General features: G+C 42.3%; 1 protein-coding gene across 1 annotated transcript in view; it reads right to left on the bottom strand.

Annotated features, from left to right (window-relative positions):
* The window catches only part of LOC140477203 (protein disulfide-isomerase TMX3-like), a 139021-nt gene extending 127708 nt beyond the window's left edge, over positions 1-11313 (bottom strand). Inside the window, exons 1-2 of the mRNA XM_072570687.1 lie at positions 11227-11313; positions 11014-11068 (exon numbers count right to left, since the gene is read on the bottom strand). Of these exons, the coding sequence (XP_072426788.1) occupies positions 11014-11068; positions 11227-11281 (110 nt within the window). The 5' untranslated portion in view covers positions 11282-11313. The remainder of the gene's footprint in view (positions 1-11013; positions 11069-11226) is intronic.
* Positions 11314-12050: the final 737 nt, after the last annotated feature.

The following is a 12050-nucleotide window of genomic DNA, read 5'->3' as shown; positions in this document are numbered from 1 at the left end:
TTTTATTATTCTATACCAAATGATTCAAGTCCACTCAATACCACTCAAAAATGTGCTTGAGCTTAAAGAATACTTTGTGCTCACATCAGCCAACTTATCACTAAACAGATAGATTCAATTCAGTGGGCCTAGGGCTGTCCCATCAGTGCCTCCAGGCTGGGTAATCTCTGTACAGTCACTATTGCTGTTTTGAAGGAAGCAAATCGCTATGACCTACAGAATGGGAACTGCTGCCTTTGCTGGTACTAAATGGAGAAATGGACCATGCCTTCAGCATTGCAACCAATTATCGTCTTGTTCAACTACAATATATACATAACACCTTAAACATCTGTATCTGGGCCAGAAGGCCTGGTTCAAGCCCCAATTGGCCCAGGTACGTATTGTCTGAACAGGTGGATTAAAAGTTTCTAGAAAACCCCAAGTCAACAACGTAACTGTTCAGCTGATTTATACATTGTAAGTCACTTTTGTACTGTTAGTTATTTAGAATGGATTCTGGATATCTTGGAATTGGGAAACAGAAGTGGGCATTTACATGACTGCTGTCTTATCATGGGCTAGAATTATAGATCTAGTCTGAGAGTCTGCAGCCAAAATAATACAACTGGTTTTAGTTTTCAAATGCAAAAATATAGATTATTCCAAAGACCATTTGCAGATCATGAGAAACTTAATGGGAACCTAAGCACCGTTAGACACAGTCTTGTTTCGAACAGCCTCACAAAGCACAGAAAGGTAGAATTACCATATAGTGAACAAGAGTTCTATCTACTGGGCCTACCTGATCAGCATTACCCATTCTAATTACAGTATACTTAAGTTGTCTCCTTATATCTTTCATTTTCCCCAAAATGTTGATTTAAGCTCCCTCTTCAGTAGTGCAATTGATGCTGAAATCAACAATAACTCATTTTAGTACCCAAGGATAAATTGCAACTCTTCTAAACAAGCCCCTGTAATAATCCTAAAAAAAAATTACTGTTACCCATTCACCAAAAAGTTTAGGAAATGTTTTATTTGTACTCTTTAATCTTTTCAAACACTTGTTTAAGATGCTTCCACAAACTATGAAAACAGCTTTTTTTAAATAAGCTTACAATCATATCCTTTCATCCCCATCATTGTGCTTGTAAATTCCCAATGCATTTTCCCACTAATATCCTCTAACATCAATTTTTCAACTAAATGATGTCATTCATGCTATAGAGTGGCATAGTGATCATATCAAGGCTTAAGACTGTTACCAGGAGGACATTCATTCAAATCCCATCAAAGCAGACGGGTGAATTGCAGTAGGTTAAATCAATTGCAACAGGGTAACCGTTGTAAAAATGCAAGTAGTTATGAATGTCCTTTAGGGAAGACCATCGGTTGTTCTTACCTTGTCTGGCTTATATTTGACTCGAGATCCACTACATGCTCCGGTTCTTAACTATCCCTTGGCTTAGCAAGACATTCACTTCAAGGATAATTATGGAAGGGCAACAAACATTGGTCTTACTGGCATTGCCCAAATCCCATGAAAGAATAAAATTGAAAAAAAACCTTGCTGCTTACTTTGCAATTGTTGTCCTTTCAGATAAAAGAGAGAATGCTTTTTGCCTTTTCCATAACATTTTTAGTTAAATAAACTTTGAAGTGAGAATTTTAAGTTTTTTTCTATGCTTAGCCGTCTCTCCCTTTAAAAAAAAAATTTTTACTTGCTGATTATCAGTGAGACTATGCAATAGCAGAGGTCGAATTCTGTTACCATGAGTCCAGAGATCTTAAAATCACCTTGGCAAAAAAAATGTTCCTCCAATTTGCTTTGAACTTTGTTGAAGCACTGCAGCAAATCAACGATGGAAATATTAAGCATGGGAGCAAAGTGGTTTTCTGATGGCCACTAATACTAAGACTTGAACTTTAATTCCACCAGCTTCCATAATGGCTTTTGAAACCATGATCCCAGTGCAGGGCCTGGGCTTCTGAATTACGAGGGCACTGCAAATACAAGTAAAGCACACAACCAACAAAAACATCAGCTCTTGTTTACAATAATCCCAAAATCACTAAAAACTTACACATAGCAAAAACTGCGCACAGGCTTCGTGACAATGACTAAAAACCAAACAAAGGTAAGTGGACAAGGTCGAAGATACAAACTTTAAATTTCATTAGGAGGGATGAGGGGACAATGATACATCCAATTTCTCCCCATGGTGCCCACCTATCTTGAAAAGCTTCAAGTTTATCAATGAATACCATGCAGTCCCTCTCCAAGGGCATCCAGTGAGGACATAACCGCAAAAAAGAGAGAGACAGGTAGTCAAGAACCATCCTGCTCTTTTTTATAAATGCATATTATTTAACTGTAGTAATCCATTAACTGGACAATGCACCCAATCAATACCAAGTGTGAACACTATCCACCAGTTAAGAAAACAAAAATCAAGCAAAGGGCTGGAAAGGAGAAATAAGTGTGTGGACTAAATTAAAATGCTGTTGATAAGGAAAATAAAGCACCCCAGCTGCTAATTACAGCAGTTTTCAAAACAAAATTATAATTTCACCACCTAATCACAAACCCAGCTCTTTTAAAACAAAAATGTTATGTCAACTCTGGAGCAGGTGGGACTTGAACCCAGGCCTTCTGGCCCAGAGGCAGTGACATTACCACAGTGACTGAAGAAGCAGCTTTTGTTTTGATACCCACCATGAAATCACTAGTTTGAGAAGTTAAACTATTAACAAATTATAAGCACGTGTATCAGCATGCTCTTCCTGAGCTTTTAAATTCTGGCCTTTTGATTTCAAATTGTACTTCAAATGTCAATGAGTTGTACAATTTACTTCATCAACAAGTTCTCCCACATTCACAGAATTTGAAAATTCATAACTCACTTCCACTACCCATGATGAATGGAGCATTTATCATCAGATTCCCATCATGTTATTTACGTTCTTCTGTCACATCCAATAATTTTTCCTGCCTTTTCCATTCCTGTGCCCTTCTTTCTTTTAGTAAACTCTTCCCCGATAGTCTGTTGTAATGTATCAATGCACTAATTTTTGCTGACCCCTCAGTTTTAATGAATGCTTTTCTACTGGCATAATGCATTTAGATGGGGGCAAACAATTAAAAAGCAATTATTGCATGATTTCTTTTGCAAAAGCTGTTGATAAATGGGCTTTTTCACAGCAGTGTGCCTGAGACATTCTGAAATTTGGAATTCACAAATTCACCTTTGTTATCCATTAAGAACTTTATTAGTGATCCAAGGCCATGCCATTACAATTGTCTTTATTGCTTAATCACCAATGTGTTAAATCTGGTCTACATATCTAGAAGAATGTCACTAGCATTCAATCTTTGTCCTACTTCTTCAGATCTATGGCTATACAGAATCTTATAGCGAGCTAGACTCCTACCTGCAGAAGACAATGAAACTTTTTGGATGACACCTTGGTCATCACAAAACTTAACAAATTACAGGAAATATTCAACACAACAATATCCAGACAGGCATAAAATGCACAAAAGGGAAAAATGACAACAGACTCCCATTCCTCGATCTGACAGTTGAATGTACAGTTAGCAAAGAGCTTCAAACCAGTGTCTACAGAAAAAACAAAACAGACCAAATACTTAATTTAAGAAGCAATCATCCCAACACCCACAAACAGAGCTGCATCAAGGTATTATTTCAATGAGCTACATCACACTGCAACACCCAAAAACTACAAAACAACAAAAGAAAGATGTCTACACAACGTTTTCAAGAAAAACAGGTATCCAATAAACAAAATCTGACGATTCCTCAGAAATAAACACAAACAAGCAGACAACACAACCAAAAACTATAGCCACATTACCTTACATCAAAGTCATATCAGAAATGACTTCCAGACTACTCAGATCTCTTGGCATCATGATAGCCCACAAACATACCAACATACTTAAACAACAATTAATGAACGTAAAGGATCCATAAGATACTACCAGCAAAACTAACATCATTTACAAGATACCATGCAAGAACTATATAAAAAAAATCACACTACATCGGACAAACAAGCAGGAAACTTACCACCAGGATACATGAACACCAACTAGCCACCAAAAGACACGACCCACTATCACTAGTTTCCATACATATAGACAGACAAAAAAGGACACCACTTTGACTGGGACAACACACATATCCTAGGACAGATGAAACAAAGACACACATGAGAATTCTTAGAGGCATGGCATTCTAACCAGAACTCCATCAATAAACACATTGATTTAGATCCCATCTATCCTCCTTTGAGAAAAAAAACAGAAATGACATCACCCACCTTAAGAAACCAAGGCCTATAGAGAGAGAGAGAGAGAGAGAGAGATGTGGGACATACCACCAACGCTTCACCGGAGATTCTTATTGATGTTACCTAGTCAGGGTGACGAAACATCTGAAAACAAACCTTCCAGCTCAGCGAGATAACTTGCATACTTCTTGGATCTCTTGACGAGAAACCCCAGGTTTCAATGAATACAATAATGTCTGGATCCCATGAATTGCAAACTTACTGATTTACTGAATACAAATGCTTCATCAAACCCATCAAATTTTCACGATTCTCATTGAAGACTTCCTCCAAAATAATGATACATCACTCTGGATGACATCAGTTCCGGTGAACTAATGCAAACCTGAAATTTCACCAGGGTAAACCGTTCTCTTTCAAAGGTGGTCATGATTGTCACTCCTGAATTGAAAACAGGTAGGTCTTTTCATTATTGTTTGACCCTATTTTTGTCTGCTTTGCCCGTGGATTCCCATCAACTCACCATACGCTGTTGAGGTGCACCAATTACTGAATAAATCAGCTCTTGGATCCACTTAAATCTTTTGTTACCTAGGCAATATTTTCTTGTTGTTCATCCTCATCATATTCGTCCTCAGTACTATCTATTTCACAAGTTGTAAATCTATAAATTAACATAAACAACAAGTTTCAACTTGTTCATTCTGGACTCTTTGTCCGGAAGCCAACTTCCCGCTCACTATGAGATATAAAGTCCAATGAACATTACCTACTCTCAAATTAACATTGACACTGGTCTGGTTGGCCTTCTAGGGATCTGCACTTCTAATGCCCTACATCAGTCCTGGCTCATAATAACTTTAGAATGAAACTCGTGATACTAAATGAGAACTAGGGCCACATTCAATGAATGATTTGAAAGTGAAATAATGAGGTTGTACTGCATATTGAGAGAGACAAAATTGACAAGGCAGGGCCTTCATGGTGACCTCAGTACAGGAACTGAACCTGGTCTGTTTCATTCTGCAAACCAGCTGTCAAGCAAAATGAGCTAACCTACCCAGTCAAGTAGCTGATCTTGGAAAAAAAACTGCCACAATTATATACAAATACTACGCCATCGGCTTCTTCCTCTGTGGAAGCTTATTTCTAGCATCATGCCAAAGGAATGTCCAGACATCCAGCAAAAGTAATGACATCAATAACAATGAAATATTCTCACAGACAACTAACAGGAAAATAGAGAGTGAGGGCTGCAGATGCTGGAGAGTCAGAGTCGATAAAGTGTGATGCTTGAGTGTGTCAGGCAGCATCTGAGGAGCAAGAAGCTGACGTTTCAGGCATAACCCTTCATCAGGTCTGGGGAATGAGCTATAAATAGGGGGGGAAAATGGGGATAGGTTGGTGGGATGGTGATTGGTGGACAAAAAGGTAGCAGGTGACTGTGATAGGTCAGTGGGAAGTGTGCTTTGGATAGGTAGGAAGGAAGATGGATAGGTAGGTCAGGTCAAGAAGGCTGTGCTGAGTCAGAGGGTTGGATCTGGGATGGGTTGGAGAGATTTGAAAATGGTTAATTCAGTGTTGAGGCAAAAGCTGAGGTGTTCTTCATCCAGTTTGTGGGTGACCTTATTTAGGCAGTGGAGGCAGCCCAGAATGGACACATCATTTGAGGAGCGGGAGGGAGAGTTGAAATGGATGGCTACCAGAAATTGGAGTTGGTTGGTCTGTATGGACCAGAGACATTCCCTTGAACCATTCCATGAGTTTGCACTCGCTCTCTCCGATGTAGAGGAGACCACATTGAGAGCAATGGATGCAGTTAAGTGAGGTTTGAGGATATGCAAGCAAGGGAAGGTATCAGGTATGGAGAAGGGTTTGGTGGGGAGTGTGAACGCCTCAATCGCATCTTCTTCATTTCTTGCACTTCCACCCTCGAACCACACCACCAACCGCAACAAGGATAGAATCCCCCAGACCTTGCATTCCACCCCACTAATCTCCAAATCCAATGTATCATCCTCGCCATCTACAGTCAGACCCCACCACCAAAAATATATTTCCCTCCTCACCTCTATCTGCATTCCAGAGGGACCAAATCCTCCATGATTCGTTTGTTAGGTCCACATTTCCCACTAATACCCCTCTTCCCATGCTGCACCCACACCTCCCCCCTCATCCCCATCCAACGCCCCAAAGGAACACTTCAAATCTGGCAGAGATTTCCTTGCATCCTTGAACCTCATTTACTGCATCCAACTGGGATTCACCACTTTCCAAATCTCCCCAACCCATCCCTGATTCAACCCTCCAACTCAGCACCACCCTCTTGACCTGACCAATTTCCTTCCCACCTATCTGGTCCACACTTCCCTATCACAATCACATGCTACCTTTGTCCACCTATCAGTACCCCATCTACCTTTTCTCTCGTCCCACCCCTCAATCTATTTCTGAGCCACATTTCCAGTCCAGATGAAGGGTTAAATGCAAAACGTCAACTCTCTTGCTCTTCAGATCCTGCCTGACCTGTGTCTTTTCCACCACCACAGAAAAATAGAATAATGGAATCTGTTTACTTTTTAGGCTTTTCAGATAACAAAATGAATGACTGACTAAAAATCTTACATTGTTCTCTTTTTTAAATGTGAAATGTAAGATTCAACAAGGATAAAATTGAGTTTTGAGGGCCAGTGAGGCTATTTGGCTGAAATAAAATATATTTAGAGAGCTCATTATGTTAAAAACACTGTCTCTAGACACTTCACAGGAGCATTAGAGAACAAAAGTACAAAAGTGAACCACAAGACGTTAGGTCAGGTGAACAAAAGCTTATTCAATGAGAAAGATTTTAAAACAGTGTTTTAAAGGAGAAAAGCAAGGTAGAGAGGCAATGAAGGGCAGATAGGGTATTCCAAAGCTTGAAGCCTCAGCAACTTTGATCGCAACTAATGTTGGGAATGTACAACAGGCTAAATTAGAGGAGCACAGATAAAGGCCATTAGAGAGATGGTGAGCTGCAGTGGACAGATTTGACAATTGGTAATTTACTAAAAAGAAACTGGATGTTGATTTTGCCACGGACCTATGTAGATCATTTAGCAAAGAGATGACTGTATGAAAAAACTGCTCCAAGTTAAGAATTAAGACAACAATTTAAATTCAAAATATCAATTAAAGCCTAGTTGCACCTCATTCTGCAAGCGGCAAATAGGAAAAGTTTTTCTTAAGGATTCTTTCAGTGAGAATAAGATTAAGTTCTACTTGTTCAATGACTGCCACTTGGGGGGATACTAAATGAACACCCTCAGGGAGGGGGAGGGGGAGGGGGAGGGGGAGGGGGAGGGGGAGGGGGGAGGGGGAGGGGGAGGGGGCGGAAAAAAACTGTATAATCACACAGCATCTTCTGAGCTGCCACATTTAATTGTACGTACCATAGACATTGCTGTCAGTTTTCAAACAGTCATAATCGTTGAACACGAACAGGTTCACTGACATTACCAAAGAATCCAACTCACATTTACTGCATTTTTCATGTTTGCAGATGATTTGCTCCAAAGAATTCAACTGCATTTGTAAAGCATAACATATCTGTGATATCTGTTGGTTCTTTCTCATCTACAGCTTCTCTTTTAGAAAATGACATTTACAACTCAATCGTAGTTCAAAAGAAAATGCAGCTTATTTAAAACATCTTCTAAAATCCTGAACTGATTTGGTTGTTTGAAGCAATATACAAGGAAAGCCTTGAAAACTATAACGGTGTCATCAACACCCAATGACATGGTGATATGATGCCTAATGTGATTCAAAATCACTATGGTAAAAATGAGATAAACTTTAATTCAGCTACAGCATCAGTTTGAATATTACAACTAGCCACAGTAATCTAGCCAACAGAAAGATAAGGGTAGAACCATGTCTAATCTTGTCTGCAGAAATATAATTTTAAAGAAAACATAAATTGTGCATCAACAGCACTTTCATTTTCAACTTTAGCTCAGATGTATTTTCTTTAACAGCAAAAGTAGCTTGGTTTCTTGCTAGTATAAAAGAGGCTGCTCATTTCCAACAAACATAAGGACCAAATGGTCTCCCAGCTTGAATCATTGCAACTTTATACCAACACTCATACAAATCATTTACTGTCCAGTAAAGGCAATTTACAACTCCAGCATATGTACCTGGAAGCACACTTGACCTGCACAGTTTCAAAGTACCTGCAGCTACTCCCACTTACCCCTCCAGTTGTAAAATATCAACGAAGGAATTGGGAATATGGGATGGCGTTTTTACAGGAGGCAGGTGTAGTCTAGGTAGCTGTGGGAGTCGGTCGGTTTATAATAAATGTCCGTGTTGATTCGGTCGCCCGAGATAGAAATGGAAAGGTCTAGGAAGGGGAGGGAGGAGTCTGAGACGGTCCAGGTGAATTTGAGGTCGGGGTGGAAGGTGTTGGTAAAGTGGATGAACTGTTCAACCTCCTCGTGGGAGCACAAGGCAGCGCCGATACAGTCATCGATGTAGCAGAGGAAAAAGGTGGGGGGTGGTGCCAGTGTAGCTGAAGATGAACTGTTCCACATCTTCCTTATCCACAACGCCTTATCTTCACCATGGACATCCAGTCCCTGTACACCTCCATCCCCCATCACGAAGGCCTCAAAGCCCTCCGCTTCTTCCTTTCCCACCGTACCAACCAGTACCCTTCCACTGACACCCTCCTTCGACTGACTGAACTGGTCCTCACCCTGAACAACTTCTCTTTCCAATCCTCCCACTTCCTCCAAACCAAAGGGGTAGCCATGGGCACCCGCATGGGCCCTAGCTACGCCTGCCTCTTCGTAAGATATGTGGAACAGTCCATCTTCCGCAGCTACGCTGGCACCATCTCGGGCGACCGAATCAACACGGACATTTATTATAAACCGACTGACTCCCACAGCTACCTAGATTACACCTGCCCCCTGTAAAAACGCCATCCCATATTCCCAATTCCTTCATCTCCGCTGCATCTGCTCCCAGGAGGACCAGTTCCAAAACCGTACAACCCAGATGGCCTCCTTCTTCAAGGACGGCAATTTCCCCCTAGACGTGGTCGACGATGTCCTCCACCGCATCTCTTCCACTTCCTGCTCCTCCGCCCTTGAGCCCCACCCCTCCAACCGCCACCAGGACAGAACCCCACTGGTCCTCACCTACCACCCCACCAACCTCCATGAACAGCGTCATTTCCGCCACCTCCAAACGGACCCCACCACCAGGGATATATTTCCCTTCCCTCCCCTATCAGCGTTCCGAAAAGACCACTCCCTCTGACTCCCTTGTCAGGTCCACACCCCCTACCGACCCAACCTCCACTCCCGGCACCTTCCCCTGCAACCGCAAGAAATGCAAAACTTGCGCCCACATCTCCCCCCTTACTTCCCTCCAAGGCCCCAAGGGATACTTCCATATCTGCCACAAATTCACCTACACCTCCACACACATCATCCATTGCATCCGCTGCACCCGATGTGGCCTCCTCTATATTGGGGAGACAGGCCGCCTACTTGCAGAACGTTTCAGAGAACACCTCTGGGACACCCAACCAAACCACCCCGTAAGCTCAACACTTCAACTCCCCCTCCCACTCCACCAAGGACATGCAGGTCCTTGGACTCCTCCATCGCCAGACCATAGCAACACGACGGTTGGAGGAAGAGCGCCTCATCTTCCGCCTAGGAACCCTCCAACCACAAGGAATAAACTCAGATTTCTCCAGTTTCCTCATTTCCCCTCCCCCACCTTGTCTCAGTCAAATCCCTCGAACTCAGCACCACCTTCCTAACCTGCAATCTTCTTCCTGACCTCTCCGCCCCCACCCCATTCCGGCCTATCACCCTCACCTTGACCTCCTTCCACCTATCGCATTTCCAACGCCCTTCCCCCAAGTCCTTCCTCCCTACCTTTTATCTTAGCCTGCTGGACACACTTTCCTCATTCCTGAAGAAGGGCTTATGCCCGAAACGTCGATTCTCCTGTTCATTGGATGCTGCCTGACCTGCTGTGCTTTTCCAGCAACACATTTTCTCCTCCCTTTACAGAAACAATGCGTTTGCATTAACTCGTCTTGGGGGGGGGGGGGGGGGGGGGGGGTGGAGAAAACGAATTTTAAGAGGAATTTCACGCACATTATGGAGAACAAACTTGACTACAGCAGGTCCACAGATCCGAATACAATTTTGTCCTATAAACATAAATGCTAAAATTCCATACTTACACAGCTTACTGTAATAATGACAATTACATCGGCAGAATGAAAATCAAGCACCAAACTATCGTATAACACGCGTGGTCTGTCAGAATCAAAGCTGAGCAATCCCTTAGAATTAGACAACTGTAACAATCTGTTCTTTCCAATAGCAACATCACCTGTCACTTTTAAAGGCTTGGGCCTTGCTTACAATCTAAGGAAAACTGAAAAATCACCTATCATATCTTCAAGAGTTTGGGAGCAACACCTCCCTTACATGTGGGACCAATATATCAGCATTCCCCTCTGGTAAGGAAAAGAAAATGCACTGTGTTAACATCCATATTCATCCCATTCCTGACAAATGCACGTGGACTCGGCTTGTTTTTCAGCCTATCGAATGAAAAAAAGCACTATTTTCCTCAACGCTAGCGCGAAGCGTCAGAAACGCTGAGGGAATCACATACAGTCATCAACTCGGTGTTACTTACGTTTCATCGAGATCTATGGCAAAGGAAGAGACCGCAACGCTCCGGAAGGCTGTAACTGCAACAGAACAGAGAGACAAAAAACACATCTGGTCAGATAAACACCCGAAGGGACTCACATCTTGGATAGTCACTCGTCTTCTTTTAATGTAAAAAAAACATTAGTCATGATTCAGTAGAGGTAGAAAGAATAAGCCCAGACCGCGGGACACTTACCTCCCCACAACAACAACACCAGATGCACCACCGTTCCCGGTTCACTCGCTGCCATTTTGCTTGTGAAGAGGCTGAGCCTGGCCAATTCGGCGCATGCGCTCAACCGTACGCCCCGCAGCGGCTCCGTCGTCATGGAGACCGGGCCTGGTCCACCGGGCGGATTATGGAGGTATTCACATTTGGCATGGTCTTTTGTTTCCGATCTGAAATGGAGACTCGGGCGAAAGACAGCAACCAGGGTGTTTCTTGATGGAGTTGTGTGCCGTCCAGAAATGCACTGCAGGCATTCATCTTAGACAGCATCTTCCAAACCCACCACGTCCATCTAGAAGGACAAGGGCAGATACATTGGATTACCACCACCTGCAAGTTCCCCTCCAAGTCATTCAACATCCTGACTTGGAAATATATTGCTATTCTTTCAGTGTAGCTGTGTCAGAATCCTGGAATTCTCTCCCCAATGGTGTTGAAGATGTATCTACACCACGTGGACTGCAACAGTTCAAGAAGGCAGCTCACCACCAATATCTCAAGGGCAACTAAAGATGAGCAATAATTGCTGGTCCAGCAAGCGATGCCCACATTGTACATGTGAATTATAAAATGTATATAATACGTATAAACAGTTCAATATTGGAAGCATTTCTGGCGGTATCTAGAGAGAAGGCAAATAAATCAATGTTTCAGATCTGTCATCAGAGGTGGGAAAACAGAGTGAAACCTCACCTTTTCATACACTTTGTAGGACAAGGAAGAGACAGCAAGCCGCATAGAAAAGACACAAGCCCAACTCAACTGGTTGACTCCTATTTAAACTTAATAAC

Source organism: Chiloscyllium punctatum, chromosome 5, assembly GCF_047496795.1.
Source record: "Chiloscyllium punctatum isolate Juve2018m chromosome 5, sChiPun1.3, whole genome shotgun sequence".
Classification (NCBI taxonomy): Eukaryota; Metazoa; Chordata; class Chondrichthyes; order Orectolobiformes; family Hemiscylliidae; genus Chiloscyllium; species Chiloscyllium punctatum.
The sequence above is the reverse complement of the archived record's forward strand: the minus strand, read 5'-3'. Positions and strand labels throughout refer to the sequence as shown.